Source organism: Aulonocara sp. 'chitande type north' Nkhata Bay, linkage group LG19, assembly GCF_057382095.1.
Source record: "Aulonocara sp. 'chitande type north' Nkhata Bay isolate Kocher_YH1m ecotype deep benthic linkage group LG19, A_spYH_male_GT1.1, whole genome shotgun sequence".
NCBI lineage: Eukaryota > Metazoa > Chordata > Actinopteri > Cichliformes > Cichlidae > Aulonocara > Aulonocara sp. 'chitande type north' Nkhata Bay.
Window position 1 is genome coordinate 11,401,624 of NC_141362.1, and position 21,746 is coordinate 11,423,369.

General features: G+C 44.8%; 3 protein-coding genes across 8 annotated transcripts in view; 2 read left to right on the top strand and 1 right to left on the bottom strand.

Annotated features, from left to right (window-relative positions):
• The window catches only part of LOC147306589 (uncharacterized), a 50,452-nt gene extending 41,703 nt beyond the window's left edge, over nucleotides 1–8,749 (top strand). For all 3 annotated transcript variants that reach the window (XM_086273898.1, XM_086273899.1, XM_086273900.1), the window contains 10 exons: nucleotides 12–157; nucleotides 2,227–2,353; nucleotides 2,438–2,464; nucleotides 2,566–2,678; nucleotides 3,028–3,160; nucleotides 3,243–3,382; nucleotides 6,603–6,726; nucleotides 7,000–7,158; nucleotides 7,803–7,965; nucleotides 8,173–8,749. In XM_086273898.1, the coding sequence (XP_086130024.1) occupies nucleotides 12–157; nucleotides 2,227–2,353; nucleotides 2,438–2,464; nucleotides 2,566–2,678; nucleotides 3,028–3,160; nucleotides 3,243–3,382; nucleotides 6,603–6,726; nucleotides 7,000–7,158; nucleotides 7,803–7,965; nucleotides 8,173–8,261 (1,221 nt within the window). In that variant the 3' untranslated portion in view covers nucleotides 8,262–8,749. The remainder of the gene's footprint in view (nucleotides 1–11; nucleotides 158–2,226; nucleotides 2,354–2,437; nucleotides 2,465–2,565; nucleotides 2,679–3,027; nucleotides 3,161–3,242; nucleotides 3,383–6,602; nucleotides 6,727–6,999; nucleotides 7,159–7,802; nucleotides 7,966–8,172) is intronic.
• Nucleotides 1–21,746, bottom strand: part of rtn4ip1 (reticulon 4 interacting protein 1) — a 222,570-nt gene that overhangs the window by 187,409 nt on the left and 13,415 nt on the right. The window contains exons 8-9 of one of the 3 annotated variants that reach the window (XM_086273903.1): nucleotides 18,974–19,066; nucleotides 8,671–9,133 (exon numbers count right to left, since the gene is read on the bottom strand). In XM_086273903.1, coding sequence (XP_086130029.1) covers nucleotides 9,008–9,133; nucleotides 18,974–19,066 — 219 coding nt within the window. In that variant the 3' untranslated portion in view covers nucleotides 8,671–9,007. Of the gene's footprint in view, nucleotides 1–8,670; nucleotides 9,134–16,039; nucleotides 19,067–21,746 lie in introns of those variants that run through there. The other 2 variants (XM_086273904.1, XR_015126322.1) reach the window with 2 other exon arrangements.
• Nucleotides 9,886–13,978, top strand: LOC147306590 (nucleic acid dioxygenase ALKBH1-like). 2 transcript variants are annotated; one of them, XR_015126323.1, is made up of 5 exons: nucleotides 9,886–10,115; nucleotides 10,551–10,659; nucleotides 11,177–12,360; nucleotides 12,493–12,686; nucleotides 12,764–13,978. XR_015126323.1 is itself a non-coding variant. In XM_086273905.1 (3 exons), exons 1-3 carry the CDS (start codon nucleotides 9,960–9,962, stop codon nucleotides 11,341–11,343), a joined length of 432 nt encoding a protein of 143 aa, XP_086130031.1. In that variant the 5' UTR covers nucleotides 9,886–9,959; the 3' UTR covers nucleotides 11,344–12,474. The 2 variants fall into 2 exon arrangements, 1 of the variants encoding a protein (XP_086130031.1); XM_086273905.1 differs by lacking the exons at nucleotides 12,493–12,686; nucleotides 12,764–13,978 and having other exon boundaries at nucleotides 11,177–12,474.

The window sequence follows — 21,746 nt, forward strand, 5'->3', positions numbered from 1 at the left end:
TTCTTCGTCAGGACTTCCTGTCCCCGCACGTTAAGCTGTTCAGCGAGCAGGACTTCGGTGAGCGGAGCCTCAGCACCAACCTGCTGGGACCCGTCGTCAACCTGGAGGAGACCGGCCACGGTGCAAAGACCCAGTCTGTCGATGTCACCGGTGGAGTGTAAGTCAGACACACAAGAAGAAAGAAATGAACACAAAGCTCAAACTCATGTTCTCTCTCTCAGGTTTCGGGCGTGTGCTTCTCACGTTACAGTGTTTTATCACAGCGCACGCAAACATACACGCCTACAGCCTCAGAGGATGGATTATGGACGAGCCTGTGAAACGGATCCATTCATGGAATTGATGAAAGGAAGCTTCCCGAGGGCGGAGCTTTACAAAAACAGAATTTAGTTACTATCAGAGGGCGTTAGAGGCAACTCGTAGGATGTGAAAGTTTAGAGTTCATGAGTTCGTGATTACAGTATAAAGCACTTTAGGTGACTGTTGTTGTGATTTAGTGATGCATAAATAACTCTAGTGATAACTTAATAACTTTAGTGATACATAAATAAATGGAATCAAATTGAACTGAAGATAAAAGTAGCGTGGTATGTGCTGATAATCAGTAATGAATATCTGTGGGTTTCTCTTTTTCCAACACTTTAAAGGGCCAGTTCACCCAAACCACTCCCACAGTTTCTCTCCAGCTGATCGTTGAGATGTGCCAGCGCCAGAGATGGGCAGTAACGCGTTACTTGTAACGCGTTACTGTAATCCAATTACTTTTTTCAAGTAACGAGTAAAGTAAGGGATTACTATTGCAAAAACGGTAATTAGATTACCTTTACTTTCCCGTAGGAACACTGCATTACTGCGTTACTAAAACCGTGATTTTTTTTGCGAGAATGTCTCATGACAGTGACGTAAGCGAGTGCGCCGTTAGTGACAACAGCTGTGTGCAGATCAACAGTGGATCATATATCAAGTACGGGAGAGAGTATGAGCGTGCAGCATTTAAAGCGTGGAAGTACTGACCTTACTTTGAGTTTGATTCCATAAAAAGTGACAAAAACATTAGCGTCCATCGTGCGTGGGAAGAAAACTTCTTTTTACAGCGAAAAAAACCCCTAAACTTCCAAGCAAGCACCGAGTAGCTACGACGTAATGGGAAACTCACAGAGAAACTGCCGTATCCTTCCACTGACTGCTGCGGCACACCTGCACCAGGGTAAACCTCCGTCTACCCAACTCCTGCTTTACAGGTGAAAATAGAGCAACAGGACCGCTGAGTCTTTGACTTTATTTATTTTCTGCTGTGTTTTACTTGCATCTATTTGAAAGAGTGAGTGTAAACACAAAAAAAAATATTTTATGTGCTGGAATGTGCAGAAAATAGGTTTAAATATTAAACAAATTTCTTCCAGTCAGAGAATGTTGCATATAATAAAATTTTTGCTTGATGCATAAAGTTAAAAGATTAAAACTAATGAAACAAGTTAAAAAGAGACTTTTCCATTTGATTACATTTTGTATGATGGATTATGCAGAAAAAGTAGAATTGGGCTGAAAGATCTATCGCTTTATCACCTCTTCAGGTTGTAAATCGTGTTTTTAAAAAGTAACTAAGTAACTAAGTAATTAATTACTTTTGAAAATAAGTAATCAGTAAAGTAACGGGATTACTTTTTGGGGGAGGTAATCAGTAATTAGTTACTGATTACTTTTTTTCAAGTAACTTGACCAACACTGGCCAGCGCTGATTAAATATTCAAAACTCGTGCGATACAGGGCTAAAAAACTCTAAAGCAAGTCTGTTAGTTTTTACAGGGAAGATTTCTTTGTTGGTTTTCAGAGCTGGTTGGATTTGTTTGCCCAACACTCTGCTGTTAGCTCTGCGACGGCCTCGCCTGTCATTTTACAGCCTCTGAGACGAGACTCGGCCTGTTTATACAGATAATGCTGCAGCTCAAGTCATTATTCAGAGAAACCTGAAGATGTGCTGTTTGCAAGCACTTCCTTGATTTTAGAGCAACAATGGCTTTTATTTTGGTTTCCTTGGAGTTAGGTGGTTTCCAGTTTCAGCAGACATCCCTGTAAGAGTATCCTAAACATAAACTTCATCCATGTAATGAGTGGGTAAATCGTGGCTCGTGTGCTTCTCACGGTTACAGGATTCACTGCAGAGCTTGTGATGCAGATGAAAACATGGAGGCTGTGGTTTCATTTCTTAGCTGGTTGTCGTTGCAGGTGGGTGGCCTTTGAGAAGCCTGGGTTCAGCGGAGAACTCTACGTCCTGGAGAAAGGCATGTACGCAAACCCGGAGGACTGGGGAGCTCAGAACTTCAGGATCGCATCCATACAGCCCGTGTTCCACGTAAGAAACCATCAGCATCCGTTAATCACACAAAGGCTTAACGTCATAAAAGGTGCATCTCTAACAACTCTGTTTGTTCTGCAGGACAGCATGGGAACCACAAAATTCAAGGTATCGCTCGTTCGTGTGCAGCTCGGCATCAATCAGAAATGATGAGGAGTCTCTGTTAGTGTGTGCTGCTGGGTCGCTGAGGCTGTTTGGATGTGTTACAGGTCCAGCTCTACTCTGAGGAGCACTTCCAGGGACGGCTGGTGTGTCTGGAGGACAGCGCGGCAGCTCTGGATGAAGACTTCACACCCAGGTCCTGTAAGGTGCTGGCTGGCAGGTAAACAACCACCACAAGCCTGTTTTAGGGAATCTTTGTCCTTTTCAGAGTACTCTCCTGTAAGACGTTCTCATATAGAACAATGTTTGTTTCTGTTCCTCTATGTCAGGAATTAAACTCTTATCTTCTGATTTTAATGCTCAGAGTTAGTTAAACAAAAAAAGTGACTCTTGGAGTGGGTGGAAAATTGATTTGGTTGCAGTTTATCGAACTTCAAATGTGTTTTTATCAGAATTGATGTCATGTGGTTATCATCTGTACTTATGAAGTCATGAGGGGTCAGAAATGCTGCTGCACGAGGTAACATTTTTGCATGGCTTCATTCAATATACTGCATATTTGTTGTCAGCTGGGTGGCACATGAGGGATCCCAGTTCACGGAGAACATGTACATCCTGGAGGAGGGGGAGTACCCCAGCACAGAGGCCATGGGCTTCTTGTCCTCAGACTCGAGCTTCCGGTCCATCCGGACTGCAGGACATGTGAGTGTTTGTTCTCCCTGGACGTGTCTTCAGCCCTCTGTGGTGCTCTGTGTGAACTCAACCCTCTGCTCTCCACCTCCAGGAGTTCTCTCTGCCGTCCATCGCCCTGTTCACGAAGGTGGGCTGCAGAGGTCGCAGGGTGGTGCTGACGCACGAAGCTGTGAACCTGCATCAGGCCGGCCTGGACGCTCGCATACGCTCCCTGGTGGTGGACGGAGGAATGTAAGTGACAGAGATGAACGTTTGAGCCTCTGCTGGTTTAAAAATGTGACAGACACCTGCCATCGGCACCAAGGTTTTATATGCAGCAGGTTCTGGTTCAGAATGGACCTTTCAGGTGTGTCTGCACACCTGGTCATAGAAGCGTAATTATGCAACAGTGAATGAAAATATTGTTATCTTATAACAGTATTCAGCAGTTCACCACAAAGTACTGAACTTGAATTATAAGTCAGCCCAGTGAATGTTTTGTTTCATCCAAATAATTGGACGCATTTTATTAGCAGCCTTTTGTATGTAAAGTCATCACTTCCTGTGACCCGGAGGCTTTCAAACTGTGTGATGGGGCCCCCAGCTGGAGCAATACAGCCACTGCAGGGAGCTGACAATGAGGGGACAATATAGAGTGAAGCTAATTGAAATGAATGGGATTTATGATGAATAAACAGCTGAGATTTGTTTCACTAAAAGTAGATTTAGATCTGTTTTTGTAGGTTTTCTTTATATTCTTCATTTTCTAGAAGCCTCAGTATTGTGATATTATCCTGACTACCGCTTGTGTCTGTGCTGCCAATAGACCTGTGCATGTGTTAGACTGATTATAACTGATAACCAGCTTCATGTGACCTCTTAGCCTGATCCATAATGGTGGGACAAGAAAAGCCAGATGATAATCAGAATCAGAATCAGAATCAGAATCAGAATGGGTTTATTGCCAGATGTTGAGGTTTACAACATTAGGAAATTGCTGCGGTGCTTCAGTGCAGACAATAAGAATTAAAGTGCTATGTAGAAAGAAAGATATGTGCATGAGATATACATGAGATATATACATGAGAATAAGAATTATGAGTGCTACGTAGAAAGATATATACATGAGAATAAGAATTAAGAGTGCTACGTTGAAAGATATATACATGAGTGCAGGTGGTGATCAGTGCCAGACATGAAATGATGCAGTGACACAGCGTAGGGTCATGTGTTGGTGGCGGGGACAGTCATGTGGTTATTGTTCATGTGTCCAACAGCAGAGGGGAAGAAACTGTTCTTGTGGCGAGAGGTTCTGGTGCGAATGGACCGGAGCCTCCTGCCTGAGGGGAGCAGGTCAAACAGACTGTGTCCAGGGTGAGAAGGGTCAGCTGAGATCCGGGCTGCACGCCGCAGTGTCCTGGAGGTGTACAGGTCCTGCAAAGATGGGAGTCTGCAGCCAATCACCACCTCAGCAGAGCGCACAACACGCTGCAGTCTCTGTTTGTCCCTGATAGTGGCTCCAGCGTACCACACGGTGATGGAGGAGGTGAGGATGGACTCGATGATTGCAGTGTAGAATTGCATCATCGTCCGTGTTGGCAGGTTGAATTTCTTCAGCTGCCTCAGGAAGTACATCCTCTGCTGGGCTTTCTTGATGACGGAGGTGATGGTGGGCTCCCACTTCAGGTCCTGGGTGATGGTGGTACCCAGGAAGCGGAATGAGTCCACAGAGGTGATGGGGGTGTCAGTCAGGATGATGGGGGGGAGTGGGGCTGTGTGCTTCCTGAAGTCCACAATAATCTCCACTGTCTTCTGGGCATTCAGCACCAGGTTGTTGTGGCTGCACCAAGACACCAGACGTTCAACCTCCCTCCTGTAGGCAGACTCATCCCCGTCAGAGATGAGCCCAATGACGGTGGTGTCATCTGCGAACTTGATTAGCTTGACAGACTGGTGGGTGGAGGTGCAGCAGTTGGTGTACAGGGAGAAGAGCAGAGGAGAAAGAACACAGCCCTGAGGGGAGCCGGTGCTGATGGTCCGGGAGTCCGAGACATTCTTCCCCAGCCTCACGTGCTGCTTCCTGTCCGTCAGGAAGTCAGTGATCCACCGGCAGATGGGATCAGGCACATTCATCTGGGAAAGCTTGCCTCGGAGATGGTCTGGAAGGATGGTGTTGAAGGCAGAGCTGAAGTCCACAAACAGGATCCTGGCGTAGGTTCCTGGGGAGTCCAGATGCTGCAGGATGAAGTGTAGGGCCATGTTGATGGCGTCGTCTACGGACCTGTTGGCTCTATATGCAAACTGCAGGGGGTCCAGGAGGGGGGCCGTGAGGGTCTTGAGATGGGAGAGAACTAGGCGCTCAAATGACTTCATGACCACAGATGTCAGAGCCACGGGTCTGTAGTCATTTAGTCCAGTGATCCTAGGTTTCTTGGGGACAGGGATTATGGTAGAGGACTTGAAGCAGGCAGGCACATGACATGCCTGCAGTGAGGAGTTGAAGATGCCAGAAAACACTGGGGCCAGCTCGTTTGCACAGTGTCTGAGGGTGGCAGGAGACACACCGTCTGGGCCGGGAGCTTTCCGAGCATTCAGACTCCTAAACTGCTTCCTCACATCTGCTTCATGAATATGAAGAGTTGTGGTCGGAGGAGGTGGTGTGAAATCCTCTTTTGTGTGGGGTGAGGGGGCAGGTGTTGCAGGTGAACAGTTTGAAGGTGGTGATGGCTCTATGGAGGGGGGAGAGGTGGGGGAATGAGTGTCCAAAGTGCCTCTATTGTTGGGGTCGTTGGAGGTGTGAAGGCTGCCTGATGGCTCGTCAAAACGACAGTAGAAGTCGTTAAGGGTGTTGGCTAAGAGCAAGTCATCAGTGGAGTGGGGGGTTTTAGGCTTGTAGTTTGTAATATTCCTAAAACCTTTCCACACAGAGGCCGAGTCATTCTCTGAGATCTGCTGCTGCATCTTCTCAGAGTGCTGATGTTTGGCAATGTCCACTTCCTTAGTGAACCTGTACTTGGCCTCTCTGTAGCAGTCCCTGTCTCCGCTTCTGAACGCCTTACTCTTTTCCAGCCACAGCTTTTTGAGTTTAGGGGTAAACCAGGGTTTGTCATAAACGGATATCCTCGATATGCTGATTTTCCCGATTTCCCAGTTATTGCCATTACTGCCAGCTTTTAATCGACCGCTTTTATATCTGCACATATTTTAATAACTATAGCTTTGCATGAATTTTGAAGTTTCACCACCAGGTGTTAGTATTGTACCAGTTTTAGTGTAGTTACACACCCCAGCCGGCTTTACATTAAATTTTCCCTTTTGCCACAAAGTGTTTATTTCAGCGCTTTAATTAAAACTTTCAGTCACGATTGGATCATAGAAAGGTCCATAAATGGTGCTTCGTGGCTTGTTTGGTGGACTGAATGAAACGATGGATAAAATCTGACGAGCTAAAACGATGTCCGTCTGTCTCCAGGTGGGTGTTGTATGAGGGCAGTAACTACAGAGGTCGACAGCTGATCCTCCAACCAAGCCAAGAGGCTGATTTATTTCAGCATAGCGGCTTTCAGCGGATTGGATCCCTCCGGCCTTTACTGCAGGTAAGTCCTGACTGGCCCATTTAACGCCAGCACCTGAGATGTTTTTGGATTGGTGTTATTTGAGACTTTGGTCATGTTTAACATGAACATCTACCACAGGAACAGGAGAGGCAGAGTAGGTCCTCTTTAAGTGAGAGCGACTTCTATTTATTTCAGTAGAAATGTTAAATGTGTTTGTCTTTGCATCGAATGCCAGACTGATGCTTCGTGAATCTCTTCCTGACGTCCACTGTGACTAACATCTGTATTTTGTACTTGTTGCTCCTAACACAGAAACCGATGTACTTCCGCCTGAGGAACAGGGAGACGGGATGCATGATGTCTCTGACGGGAACGCTGGATGACATCAAGCTGATGAGAGTGCAGGCCGTGGAGGAGTCGGGGGGAGAGGAGCAGGTGTGGCTCTATCGGGACGGATATCTCACCTGCAAGGTACGCCAGCGAAAACTGCTGAAACTGACAGCTGCACAGTGCGTTTATCCTGCGATGGACGGGTTCTCACATGAGCTTATTTACTCTGAACCTCATTCACACAAGCACGTTTTCCATGCTCATTCCCTGCAAGTGCTTCTAACATTCACACACATTCAGACTCCAATTGAAGTATCTTGGCGTTAGTATCCTGCCCAGACCGCATGCCAAGGATGTTTGGCGTGCAGATTAGTAGGAGACCTGCTCTACCACCTGAGCTACAGCCACGGTAGCACTACGTACAGCTAGATTCGGGCTTTTAATTCGGTGCTAAATTCTGAATTTCTCGTACTTACCTGCACTTGGGTTCAGTTTGATAATCCGTCCTACTTCTGCTTCTGTTTATAAATCTTTGGGTTTAAGGGTGCGTCTCAAATGTTTTCGGGTCTCTTTGTTCTGCACTTGTTGGCTCTTCTCTTTTTTGCTTCCTCACTTTGTAAAAACTCAGTCTCCCATTGAAAGAGCCTTTATCCTCCACCCCTTCCCACCTGCTGGTTCATGTTACAGAGGGAGAGTAGAGCATGTTCAGCAAGTTCATTTTAATCATTTTCAATATGAACTTGTTTCCTTGTTAATGCTGACCACTTCCTCCTCTGCGTCCTCAGGAGGTTGAGGACTGTTTCCTGGAGTCCTCGGGCAGCGTGATGATGGCGGGCAGCCGTATCTGCGTTTCTCCCGAGCGAGGCAAAGATAGCCAGCTGTGGAACATCAGACCGGACGGTGTGGTTCACAGCAACCTCAAACCAGACCTCATCCTGGAGGTCAAAGGTCAGACACCTCTATTTTTACACCTTCAGTTCACGTTACTTTTTTTTCCCTTTGCTGTTCATTTTACGTTGAGCTGATTAAAAAGTGATAACTAATTTTTTAAAGAAAACTAAAACGCAAAATTAAAAGTTGACTGAAATAATCTGAGCGCGTGAGCGTCACGTGCTGCAGTGATGACTGAACTCGAGCTGTGTCGTCTGTTTCCAGGTGGGCATCAGTACGATAAAAACCAGGTGATCCTCAACACGTTTGATGAGCGAAAGCTGAACCAGAGGTGGAGTTTGGAGCTGCTGTGACGACTCTCACGGCCTCCTGACGGAGCTCCGTCACGCTGGGCCCTCAGACGCAGCTCAGCCGTGGAGCCCACACCGATGTTCGCTGTCGTGTTTGCTTGGAAAGACGATGCGCTGGATTACGAGCTCACGTTGATGAACAAAATGTTTTTAGCTGACCTTTAACCCAAAGACTGTTTACTTCAGCGAGACCTCTGCCCTGTTTCAATGCTGCACCTTTTCCTGTACGGTACTTCTCTTACACTCCAGAAGCTGTTTGTAGATCAAAGTGATCCGCTGTAAAGTTTTTAATTTTTTTACACACACACACACACACTGTCGTTTGTACAGAACCACTGAGTGTAAAGACCTTGAGTTTAACTCTGCTGCCCTCTGCTGGTTGTAAATGTGAGAATATTGTTACACATTAAAGTAATAATGTGATGTCTTTATTTTAGTGAAGAGTTTCCTTTGAGTCACTGAAAAATAAAAAAAGCTTTTTTTTAAGCTGACAGCAGTTTTAGTGCTTGTTATTATTATTAACCTTTATTTAACCGGGAAAATCCCATTGAGATTAAAAACCTCTTTTTCAAGGGAGACCTGCTCAGATCCTCAGCAAACAGTGGAAAAGAAACAGCCACACAAACCTGATGAAAAGGTAAACAATGTACTTTGGATAGAAAACAAAGTGCAATGTGTCTTTGGTTTTGTGGGCGGAGTCTATAAAAGCATTGACAGCACTCAATAAGAAAAGCCCACGATGTGCAGAGCTATACGTCGTCGCCCCCTTTGCTGATCTGGACTACCGTCTTTCCTCGGGCGTGACCCTTCTCCACCTTCTCAAAGGCCTGAGGCACTTGTGAAAAGCTGAAGGTCTCCTCCACCACGGGCCGGATCTGAGAGGGAGGAGACAAATAAGTGAGCAAGTTCTCTTAAAGTGTGTTTCTCCTTATAGTCACAGCTCCTGTTCCAGTGAGGATGTTCACATTAAACGTGGCCAAGTCAGTATATGGCTGTATCCCAATTCAGGGTCTGCAGCCTTAAAGGCCGCATTTTAAGGCCGATTACGTCACCGCGACGCGACGAAGGCTGTCCCAATTCAAAGGCTGCTCGAAATGCGGCCCTGAAATGCGTCCTTCATTTCCCTGAATTTTAAGGCTGTGGCAGTGTAGACTTCGTGGCCCAACATATCCCAGAATGCATAGCGCGGCGGTGGTGTGGATAATTTTGCCGAAAAAAAACGGCGGATGAGGGGCGCCCGAAGAGTAAACTTTAAGTAAGTACTGAATATTATGTCACTTATTTATGTGCAAATGTTTAATAACGAAGAACATTACTGTTGGCCACATGTCTGCAAAGTTATGTGACATTAGTGACGTTTGTACTAACTTGGTTTTAAAGCCTTTACTTTAAAATATACGCCGTTCAATAGCTGAGCTTAATCTTACAGAGAATGATCAAAGCTCATGTAGAAACAAACAAACAAATGAACAAAAGATTTTCACAAGCCTCGCACTTCCGGCCTTAGCGGTCTTTAAGTACGCGGCCCTTGAGGATCGTTGAGGCTGCGCACTTTAAGGCTGCAGACCCTGAATTGGGATACAGCCATAGAAACATGTTACAGTTAGTCTCTCCCCGCTCGCGCTGTTAACTGTTTAAATATCTGTTTGTTTGTTTGTTTTGTTCTTTCATTTTTGTTAGTTTTTACTTCCGGAGCAGGGCATGCAAGACAGTGACGTCATGGCTAAGATGGCAGCCTCCATGGTGGAGGGTGGAGAGGATTCGTTTCGGAAGATATTCAAGTTTTACAGGAGAAGGAACCCCCCGCCGGACCTTAGCGACGTCATCGACTTTTCCAGGTGTGCGCCCGGTGAACAGGTGAGAGCAAAGCGCGCTCCCGGCGTCTAGCAGCCATCTTTCTCCTTGTTCTTCTTCATGGGTCAGTTTGAAGTTTGACTTCTCTGACCAACAAAGTGAACAGTTCCACAGGTTACCTCCACCTGCCCTCATCTGTCCACTTTCATTTCTGATCAAACTCACCTGGATCGATCATTTCATCGATCATACCGATGACTGTGTGTCACAGAGGGAAGTTTGAAGGTGATCGAAGCAGCAGACAGGTGTGAGGGTCAGAGTTCAAACACGAACAGTCTGAATCTGCAGATCACCTGAATCCACCTGACTAACGTCACAGTGGACTGGGTGTCACCTGACTGGTTCAGGTCTGCTGAAGAACAGGTGCAGACAGCACCTGAGCGAAAATGATTTTACAATCCTGACGTCTGCTAATGGTGTGTGTGTGTGTGTGTGTAGATTGTTCCAGTTAACCTCGACGCCGCCACGGTGAGCGATGTAGAAGCCACTAGAGTCGGATTACAGCCCGTCAGAGAGTGGCGAGCCTTCGGCCTGCGAGGACACCCAGGTACACGCGCACGTCAGAGTTTAAATAAAGTTTGGAGAGGAGGTGCAATGCGTGCGGTCTGGTTCAATTCAGTCCGGCTGTAAAGAACCAAATAACAGCGACAGTTGCCTCGCGGCGCCTCGTACTGTGAGGTAAAGCGTAGGGAGAAGCCGGCTCTGAGGCAGGTTACTGAGAGTTGGTCTCATTTTTCCATGTTTCAGGAACTGAAGTGTTTTTAGTTTAGCTCAGCAGAATGGTCTCGACTGTAATGGACAGTTCTGATTGGCTGTCCACTGGGAACGTAATGTCAGCATCGTCTTCATCCAGCGAGGACTCGCTGGATGAAGACGATGCTCTGCATTCACTCTGCTGTGGCCTGCTGCTGAACACACGAGCTGCTTTATGTCTTTGTTACTTGCTTCAGATGAAGCCGGTAACAAATGCTTCATCTGAAGATGGCCCATGAACTGGACCGAGTTTAGTGCTCTGGGTACACGATGATGATGATGATGATGATTCTGCGCTCTTCCTCGTCCAGGGTTCATCTTCATCTCCGATCCGTTCCTGCGCGGCACGCAGCCGTTTTGGCTCCGACAGTGTCTGAAGATTTACCCTCAGAAACCAAACATCTGCAACCTGGACAAGCACATGTCCCCCTTAGAGACTCAGGACATCTGGGGACAGAGTATGCACAGCCTGAGGTGAGACTCACAGGTGTGTACAGGTACGTGCTGCACAGGTCACAGCAGGAGGAGCTCGACCTCCCGATGAAGGTAAACAGTCTACTACCAGCAGGGGTCACTGCGACACCACCACAGCCACCAGCTGCTCAGGTGTATCTGCGCCTGGTCATGCGTGCGTGTTTGGAGGTGGCGGTCTGAGCATGGCTAAAGACCATCAGAGCTCTGAGTTTACAGCTGATTTTCAAACCGTTTCGCTTCTTCCAAATCCTCAAATTATGCAAATGACCCCGTTTAAAATGCCGCTTTTTCTCCCCCAACATTCCTCTAACATTCCTCTGATCTTCCCTAAATGTTCCTCAGACATTTCTCCAATGTTCCTCAGATTTTTCCCAAATGTTCCTCTGATGTTCCCCCGACAATTCTGACATTCGCCTGACGTTCCGCTGATGTTGACAGGAGCGCAGATTGTTTCTTTAACCTGATGTTCGTATTGCCATCGTTGGTGTCAAGCAGCTGCTTTTTGTGACCTTCTGCTGTGAAAGCTGAGAGTGAAGTGAAAAAGTGAGGAAGGGTTAGTGTTTATGAGAGTGCAAACAAAACCTCGGAGCCTCTGTTTCCTATTTTATGCAAGAAAAAGCAACTCAAGTGTTTAATTACTGAAAATCCTCGGTGCTCGACTGCTGCAGTGTCTAATGAATTCAGTGCCACTAGGTGGCGCTGTTTTAAGGTCCGCTGTTGTTCAGCTGCTGTCGGATCTTTGAACAAACTGTGTGCCCTCGTCTTCCTCTTTAACCAATTTCAGAATCAGCATACTTTACTGATCCCTAACGAAATTATGTGGGTTACAGTTGCTCCAGTACAGTAACAGACCAGACTATTTAACAATGCAATGTGTTCCAGATCTACAGATTTAAGAAATAACACAATATGTAAAACTTTGATCCGCAGATCTTCTCCGGCTGGAAAACGAGAAGCGCGGACTCTCCTGGAGCGGCTGCGCTGGGTCACGCTGGGCTATCATTACAACTGGGACACAAAGGTGAGCATCTGCTTCACCTCTTTACTGCTGCTCCTCCAGCAGCACAGGCGGGGACGGTTTTAGAGCAAACGTTTGCCATGGTCTGTTGTGGCGCCCTTTCTCTTCATCTCACTCCTCCCCTCCTGTTTGCAGACGTACTCTCCCAGCAGTCACACTCCTGTCCCACGTGACCTCCACCTCCTCTCCGCTCACGTGACAGCTGCCTGCGGCTTCCCTGGCTTTATCTCGGAAGCGGGAATCCTCAACTATTACCGATCAGACTCTTCTCTGGGAATCCACGTGGACGAGTCGGAGCTGGACCACACTCGACCGCTGCTGTCGTTTAGGTGGGACGCTTGTTTTTTCACCGTCGTTATGCGAAGGACATGTTTGAATTCCCTGTTTTTCCGTGTTGTCTTTACAGTTTTGGTCAGTCAGCCATCTTTCTCCTGGGCGGCCCCCGCTGACAGGACCCACCCAGAGCCATGCTCATGCACAGTGGGGACGTGATGGTGATGTCAGGGCCCAGCCGCCTTCTGTACCACGCAGTCCCACGAATCCTCCCCCCACCTCCGGGGCGTCTGGCATTAGAGACGGGGGGAAGCATCCAGACCCCCCCACCACAGGAAGGCTCCGTGGTGGAGCCGGTGTCCGAGGAGGAATGGGCTGTCTGCTCCAGGTACATCCAGAGCTCCAGAGTGAATGTGACTGTCAGACAGGTGCTGGCACCTGGACAGAAATTTCCAGAAACTCCCCGTTCTCACCAAACCACGGACCCTGGACAGACGGACGGATGCGATGATGGAGAGAGCGGAAAGAGGAAGAGGAGCAGCAGTGACTCTCCTTATGCTGCAGAGACTCACTGAGGGCACTTACAGCACGGGCCTCCATGAAGGACGGCTTCTGCTTGGTTACTGGGTTTATTTGTTAAAGGATTTATGTGGGTCAGTGTGTAGATGCTGCCAGAGACGGGACGAGACCCGATCTAAAGATGAACTCTTAGGAGTCGGTGCTAATCTGGATCTGTTAATCTGTTAAAATGATTGTTTAACGATTGTGTGAATACAGTCCATGATTCAGTGAGCAGTAGTCATGAAGAAAGAAGATATAATCCAGTACCCAGATCGAGCTCTATGTATGTATGCAATGTTGCCTCTAAGCTGTGCACGTGCGCACTGCTGGCACGTCTCTGCGCACAGAACATCTGCGTTGCGCACAAAAAAATCTAACCTGAATTGAAATTAAAACTTTAACAATTCTGTTTTGCAGTGTGTGTCAGTGACTGGCTGCTCCCGTATCCCATAGTCCAGCCAGTGATGCGATTCACATTCGTATATACGCAGCTAACCAACGTGGTTGACAGGCTATGACACGTTAATGACAACGTGTACAACCATTGGAGACGTGAGCAGGACAGACGGAACAACTGACGGGAAAAGTGTGGACTTTATACCAGTTTTTAAATTGTGTTGATCGTTGTTTATATTTACTGCAGGAAGAAACGGTAAAAACATTGTTTTATAAGGAAAACGCTCGAAAGCCTGTGAGCAAAAACAAAACCAAAAACACCCTCACTGTGAGAGATTTGCGCCATAATCAGTGTGTAGTGTAGTCAATAGCTTTGTTGTGTGTGTCAGAACAATGATGCAGAACAGCTGATTGTGCTGTAAATAGTTTGAGACACCTTTAAAAAGAAAATAGCTGCAAAAATAAATAAATACCTGAATTACTTTTTTGAAGAAGTTTTTAATTCTTCTTTTTTTTTTTTAATAGAAGATGTGATATATATATATATATATATATATATATATATATTGATGCTCATGTCGCTATCAGCTGGATAGTGTAGTGGTAAGACTCTACGCCTTTGGAGTGAGAGTCACAAGTTCAAGTCCTGCTTGAATCCAGTGCTTATCTCTCATGGTGATGAGGTACAACACATGTGCTACGGCAAGGAGGAGTCAGGACGCCAAGACAGGGGGGATATCGTCCTCCCCGAGGTCGGCAACGTCAGGAAGAAGCAACATTTAGCTTAGAATGTGAGGTTTGTTGAGAGAGTTACAGAGTACTGAACTGGTGGCATCCTTCAAAGGCTACGTCGTGTTAAGAGACGTTACTCATAAAGCAACAGCAGGCTAAGATAATCAAATTACCTGTCGTAGGATGTTAACACTTGGAACTGGAAGTAAAAGTAGTAAAAAAAAAACTACTTACTTGAACAAAGATTAAACTTTTATAGTATTTAGTTAAAAGGAAGAATAAATAGTTTTAACTTCCTAGTTTCCTACACAGGAGGAAATTTGATCATCTTAGCCTGCTGTTAGCTTTTAGAGTAATGTCTCCTAACACCACGTAGCCTTTGAAGGATGCCACCAGTTCAAGTACTCTTAGAACTCTCATTGCGCTCTCAGTACTTGATCTCTCTCTCAACAAACCTCACATCCTAAGCTAAATGTTGCTCCTTCCTGACGTTGCCGACCTCGGGGAGGACGATATCCCCCCGTCTTGGCGTCCTGACTCCTCCTTGCCGTAGCACATGTGTTGTACCTCATCACCATGAGAGATAAGCACTGAATGCAGAGGCTCAAGTAGGACTTGAACTTGTGACTCCCACTCCAAAGGCGTAGAGTCTTACCACTACACTATCCAGCTGATATCGATATGAACATCAATGTATGTATGTATGCTCAGTCCCAGGAGGAGTCGTTTGGATGTCGTTGGTGTCAGTGAGCTTGCACTGAGGAAGGGAGTCAAAGAAATACTTGAGGATGTCTTTGTCATCAGACACCTGCACACTGCTTTGCTGGGGAGACCTGCCATTAGCAAGCTGGAGCTTGTGGCTCGTCTTGAGAGCATAACTATAGAGACGCTTAAAAAGTGCTACCCAAAGCTGTGCAGTGGTCTCGGTGAAGTACGTCAGCCGTACGACATCAAACTGAAACCTGGAGCTCAACCTTTTTCCTTGAAGACGCCACGGAGAATCCCGTTGCCTCTGATGGACAAAGTTAAGCAGGATGGAAGAACTACGGGTGATCAGCAAGATTGAGGAGCCAACTGATTGGTGCTCAGGCATGGTGGTGGTACCGAAGAAGACAGAAGATGTACGCATATGTGTCGACCTTACACACCTCAATGAGTCTGTGTGTCGAGAGAAGTACATACTGCCATCGCTGGAGGAAACATTGGGCAGATTGGCTGGTGCCAGCATATTCAGCAAGCTGGACGCTAATATGGGGTTTTGGCAGATACCTCTGACGGAAAGCTCAGCCAAATACACCACTTTCATCACTTCTTGACGTAAGGGAAAGGGAAAATGCTTATGAACTTGCAAATTAAAAACATGATGCATTTAAAGTAGCCCTTTTTCATTTTTATTTAAGAAGAGAATTTGTTCTAGTGTGTGATGGCCGAACCTGTTCCTTTTCATGGAGATCATTTCTCCTGCATTAAGGAAATTCCCTTCACATGGCACAGAAGAGGCTGGAGTGCAGAGAAACTGGTAGAGATGCAGTTATACAGTCTACCTGGGCCCCACAAACTATCAGCTAAAGAGAATAAATAGATTAAATTGCTGCACATTTGGCAGACTAACATTTTCAGATTAATTAAACAATAAAATATATATTTTTACAACATTACATGTAAAGAGTCAAGTGGAAGTTTTTCTAAAGTTATTTAATGATATTTATATTATGGAAGCAGATTTTTTGACATTTTAAGTTTTTTCCCATTATAAGATAAAATAAACACGCGCAAAACAAAAGCAAACGGCCAGAACACAAAGCTGGAAAACCCACCCGACTGACCAAAATCAACTCAAATTACTCCCACACAACAGAACCTCCTCTATTCCTCGCTGGTTTCAAATCTCTCAGTGGAATGATCAGTGGTTCGCTATCTGTCACCATCAAAACACTCCACAAATCCCGCAAATGATTCACTTCCTTTTAAACCATTCGGACGTCACTGATCACGTGACTCTGGCCAAACGAATCAAGCTTCGATACAGTGCTTCTGAAGCAGTGTGTTGATTTTTTTGACACACGCACCGGAGCGTCAGCTTCAAGCGGGCCATCACTAGTGTCTAATATAAAGAGAGCATAAACAGCGTACTGTCAGTGTAGAGGATGAAATCAGCCAGGACAACTCATGAAACATCTGCTCACATCTGGATGAATCCAGGTGTGTACATCCACAGAGAGCAGCAGGTCAGCTGATCACAGCCTGTACACTAAGAAAATCACTGGAGCTTTTAATTATTGTGAGCTTGATTCTTTTCCCCACACTGAGACATTATAACCACTTTTAGTGTTCCCCCACCTGAATCCACTTTAACCCCTGACCGCACACATTTCCTGTTTAGAGGCAAAGTCCCCTCTACAATGGAGGCAACAGGAAATAGAAACATATTTTTACTTTCCTTCTTTTTCTCTGCTCATGTTCAACTGAACTGATTCAAGATGAGTAGAATTATTAGACTGAAAATTTAGACTGAAATAAAGTTTGTATTCCTTTCAAATAATATTATTTTACCATTACATTAATATAGCACATGGTTCAGGCAGCTTTGGACACAAACAGCTGGAGCCACAGCTGTGGTTGTGATTTGACATTGTATAAATAATTGTATTGAATTGAATAGAAATGTCCTCCAAAGAGGTGCTTTTTACTTTCAGTACATTTCTGAGCCTGTACTTTTTTACTTGAGTAAAAGTTGAATCAGTATTTTGACTTTACTGGAGTATTTTTCAACACTAGTATCTGTACTTCTACTTAAGTACAGAATGTCTGTACTGTTGGCACATCTGAACTTGGCAGAATAAACCTGTTTTCATCTACAAACAATGTCACCAAAACCTGTCACAGCCACCATACTGTCCTTCTACTGCTGCCACCACTGGTGTAAGCTACATTTTCAGAAGAGTAGTTTTAGTTTTAGAAAGGTGAGAAATAAAATGTGCATGTTACTCTACTCTGAACTGTGTTTTCAGCTTTATTTTTATTATGTGGCTATTTTAGGAGACTCGACCTGTTGTTATTGACCTCTGGATTTCTGAAGCATTCAAATAACAAGTCACACGAACATGCTAATGCGACCTTCATCTCTGTACCTGACGAAGGTCACACAGACCGAAATGCTATAATATAAATAAGGACAGCGAGTGAAAGAAAGCATTGAGTTTCCAGCTAATCTAAGCTTCACGCTAGCTCCATAGTCAGCATAGTAATGACCTGTCCATCGTTTCATTTTGTAAACATCATGCACAGCATTTAGAAAGCTGCTCACTTCTTGATGGACCCACACCTTCCACCATTTTAGTGTTAAACTGTTATTACTGGTAAATCACTCTCACTGAGTTTGTTACAATAAAAGTCCTGCCAGCTACAGCTTAGAGTAGGTTTACTTTTGGTTTTTCTAACATTCCTAATACAAAAATCCTTTCTTCCTTTTGCTATATAGATCCCTGGTGTTGGTCATGCCATAACATGTTCCTCCAGAGGGCGTACATGCCAACCCTCCCGATTTTTCCAGGAGAATCCCGAATTTCAGTGCCCCTCCCGAAAATCTCCCGGAGCCACCATTACTCTTGTTACTCTTTCTGGGTCGCAAAATAAACTTTTAACATATTTTCAGGCGAGAATGTAGCTGAGTAAACTTCAAATAACTTAAACATGTTATTGTTTGGCCTTTTTCAGTGTTTTATTTGTTCGTGAGTAAATCGGTTTGGCTGAGATTAAAGTTATTAGATTAGATTAAATAAAAACTTTATTAATCCCTCGGGGGGGTTCCTCCGGGATTTTCACACAGCTGACTAAACGTCAAACAGAAAACTGATTAAACAGAAGTGTGAGATGGTCGAGAATCTACGTCAGCGTCTGATTATATTTTAGACAGCAAGGAGCAGACGGCTGAGTTTCACTCCACTGAGAGAGCTCATGACTTAATTCTGAAGGCTAGACCGTCCCATTTCACAAGCCTAGCACTTCCGGCCTTAGCGGTCTTTAAGTACGCGGCCCTTGAGGAACGTTGAGGCTGCGTACTTTAAGGCTGCAGACCCTGAATTGACAAGTTACCCTGTAAGCCAAAAGCACAGGCTGCTCTGAACACACAATTTATCAGTTTTTTCAACTCTTAGAACTCTATGATGTCAGAGGCACAGAAGCCACACCCACCCACTACAAATAACAGGTTTTGATTCCTCAACACAGGAGTCTTCCATGAAAAGAGGCAGCTATGATGGACTTCCAGGTGAAAGAGAATGAGGCGGAGCTAACAAGCAACGGGTGCCGTTGATGGAAACAGCCAAACAGAAGAAGGTTTGCACAAGGGCACGTTTCAGATAGAGGGTAAAGTGGGCAACTGGAGATATGAAGTTGTGAGCTGGGTAGTGTAGTGGTAAGACTACACACCTTTGGAGTGGGAGTCAGCTGTATATGTGTATATGTGTATATATACGAGGCCATGACGTCTCCAGAAACATCCAACCAGGGGGGCTATTAAGGAAAACAAGGCAGAGTTGAAGTAGCTATGCTCATTTTTACATACAGTCTGTGGTATTTAACGTGCTAACAGTGTTAAACCACGATGGAACAGCATCCATGTTCAGCTCGCAGGGTAAATACAGCGTCATACCTGTTTTGCATCCACCATGTCCCTGATTTCATCCAAGGCACAGCCGCTGGGTGCAAAGAATCCCCAGCGGTAATGAACTCCTTTCATCAGGTGCTGCACGAAAACAGCAGAAAAAAAATGAATCAGCACAAACACAGAACACTGAAATACTTTAATACATTTAAAATAAAAGACAATCATAATGTAAAGATATATTTCAAAAAACAGAAACATGATGACTTATTTTGATATTATTGTTGTTGTCTTTATGAAACTTTTAATTTAAATCGTGTTCCCACTGACATATTTTCTAGTTCCATTTATTTTTAATATTTGTGCTGATTCAATCTCATCAAACACAAAGGGAGAAATATATTTGATGTAATGACCAAAATATGAATAAATAAAAGATAAAAACGTGGATAAGGACAGATTCACACCAGTTTCGGTTTGTTTGTTTTTAAAGCTCGTGTTGCTTAAATACATCTGTGAGTCGATAACAACCCACAAAACTCAAGTCACCGAACACCCAAACTATGAATCAGCTGCTGGAAAACCTGCGCCGTCACAGATCTGAGTTCAGATTACACAGATTCTGTAGGCGCAAAATAATAAGACAATGCTGTGAATCAAATCGTCTGATATTCAACAAACACAGTGTGCGACAACAGCAGATTACCCCATTTCAACCCTTACACTTCTGTGGAAATGGAAACAGTCACTGTGTGGTTATATGCAGGATGAAGGTGGTAAAGAAGGCCAGGGTGTGTGTGTGTGTGTGTGTGTGTGTGTGTGTGTGTGGGCAGGGGGGGATTGGAAACTTGGTCTCTGTGTTAAAGGAAGCGAAAACACAAAGTGCACAAACACACAGTTTCATTTGTTTCCTGTAGATTTGCTCCAGGTATACCTCCATCCTGCTTCACCTTCAAATCTTCAAAACTGATGTTATTCTGGAATAAGTTAGCGTGAGTAGAATATGTGCCAGCCTGCAACCCCCACAGTCTGACATCAACTCAGTAACTTTACATTTAACAAGAAAAACAATGGAAGGTTTGTGGGGCAGTCCCGCCCTGTTACCGCCATCCACGCTCTTCTTCCGCCTCCTTCCTGATGCAAAGATTAAATTTACTTTAAAATGAGAAACCAGAACAAACACGACACTGATAGAAAATTTTGAAAAATGACAATAAATTTGTGGTTTTTCCCTTTTTTGGCAAATTAACTCGAGTCTTATAAACAACAACTGTATACAAGAGATGGATACGGCCACTGTGACCCAGCTGTGCCTTTTGCAGTCAAGCTACCATAACAGGAGCCAGAGTCCTGAGTTTCCAGCCTCTTGGATGGTCTGTTAGCACAACAACGTCACAGCTGCCACAGTATTAGTCACACAACTGCATAAAAACATGCAAACAGCACAAATACAGGTGCAGATCCGGGTCTGCAATAGCTGAGGTGGAGCTGAGCAGACTGCTAGCATGTATAGCATCCACCTGTCAGTCAAAGAGGCCACACCCCCAAAATACTGCAAACTTTAAGTCTTAATAAAGTTTTAAACGGGTGCATTACAAAAACATCCTCCCCCTGTGCAGCTGATATGAAGAGAGACTTTCTGTATCAGGCCGTAAACAGGCTGAACCTCACTGCTGGAGCCTCTAGTGGATCTCAGAGGAACTGCAGCTTCTTTTTCTTTTTTCTTAATTCGTAAACATTTATGATCGGGAACAAAACAGAGCTGACAATATTTCAGCCTTGAACATGACACTTAGAAACCTGTAAAAACAAAACAAAACAAAACAAAAAGATTCATTTGTTTGAAAAAGCCAACGATGAACGTTTGGACGCCTGGAACGAGCTGAACATGAACCTCTTCTGTCCTGAATGCCAGCATCTTGTTCTCGCTCAGTTTTGGTTTCATTTCAGCCTCTTTCTCTTTTGTCTTTTAGTCCATGAGTCATTCCTGATTAAACTCTCCTCCCTGCTTCAAAGTTGTGCTGATTGCTTAAATCTAAGAGCTTTTCATAAATGAGGATCAGATCTGCAGGTCGCAGATGAGCTAAAAAAACATCCTTAAACACTAAATGCACCACGAATTATCATTCAATGTGAATTTGATATTGCAAAATCATTCGTGCACGGTTACCCGTGTGTGTAACTACATGCAGAATTTGGTTGCTACTACAAACTTTGTGTTGGGGAATTTCAGTTACAGTGGTTTATGCCGCCGTGGAAAATGAGACTAACCTGAAACTCTGAACTACTTCTGAAGTTACCCACACTTGCCTGACCTCAGACGATGTTTCAGATACAAATACTTTCCTTTTTAATTTGAAAAAAATTGACACGAATCCTCTCCACACATGCAGCACATGGTACTGCTGTTTATTTTCCATTCCCCACCTACACTGAGCCCACAGGTTTCTGGACAATTATTCATTTTTATGTAATTTCCACAAGAATGACTAGTTTGACAGAACTGCAGCTATTTTTACAAACAGCTCCCCATTTTGAGACGCTCAAAAGTAAGTGGACAACTGACTGACGAGCAGTTTCAGGACCGGGCGAGGCCTAAACCTTTGCTAGTTAATGATAATAAAAGCAAACTATTTTTGAAGTTGACTCAAAGTGTTGAACTTATATTTGGTAAGTGTTCGTTCAGACTGAAGCGAAGATCCAAAGATGTCACTGCTCAAATCAACAGTCTGGGACATGTTTTAACTGTACATATAAATAACAGCCTGAGACAAGTGAAGTGTATGATGACAGAATCATTTCCATGATTTACACAAACATC

Excerpts from the sequence above, each read along its gene's own strand:
- LOC147306590 (XM_086273905.1), top strand. The coding sequence starts at position 9,960 with ATGCAAGACAGTGACGTCATGGCTAAGATGGCAGCCTCCATGGTGGAG. Across the intron at positions 10,116-10,550 it reads GGTGTGCGCCCGGTGAACAG|ATTGTTCCAGTTAACCTCGA; the intron begins GTGAGAGCAAAG and ends GTGTGTGTGTAG. Across the intron at positions 10,660-11,176 it reads CGGCCTGCGAGGACACCCAG|GGTTCATCTTCATCTCCGAT; the intron begins GTACACGCGCAC and ends TTCCTCGTCCAG.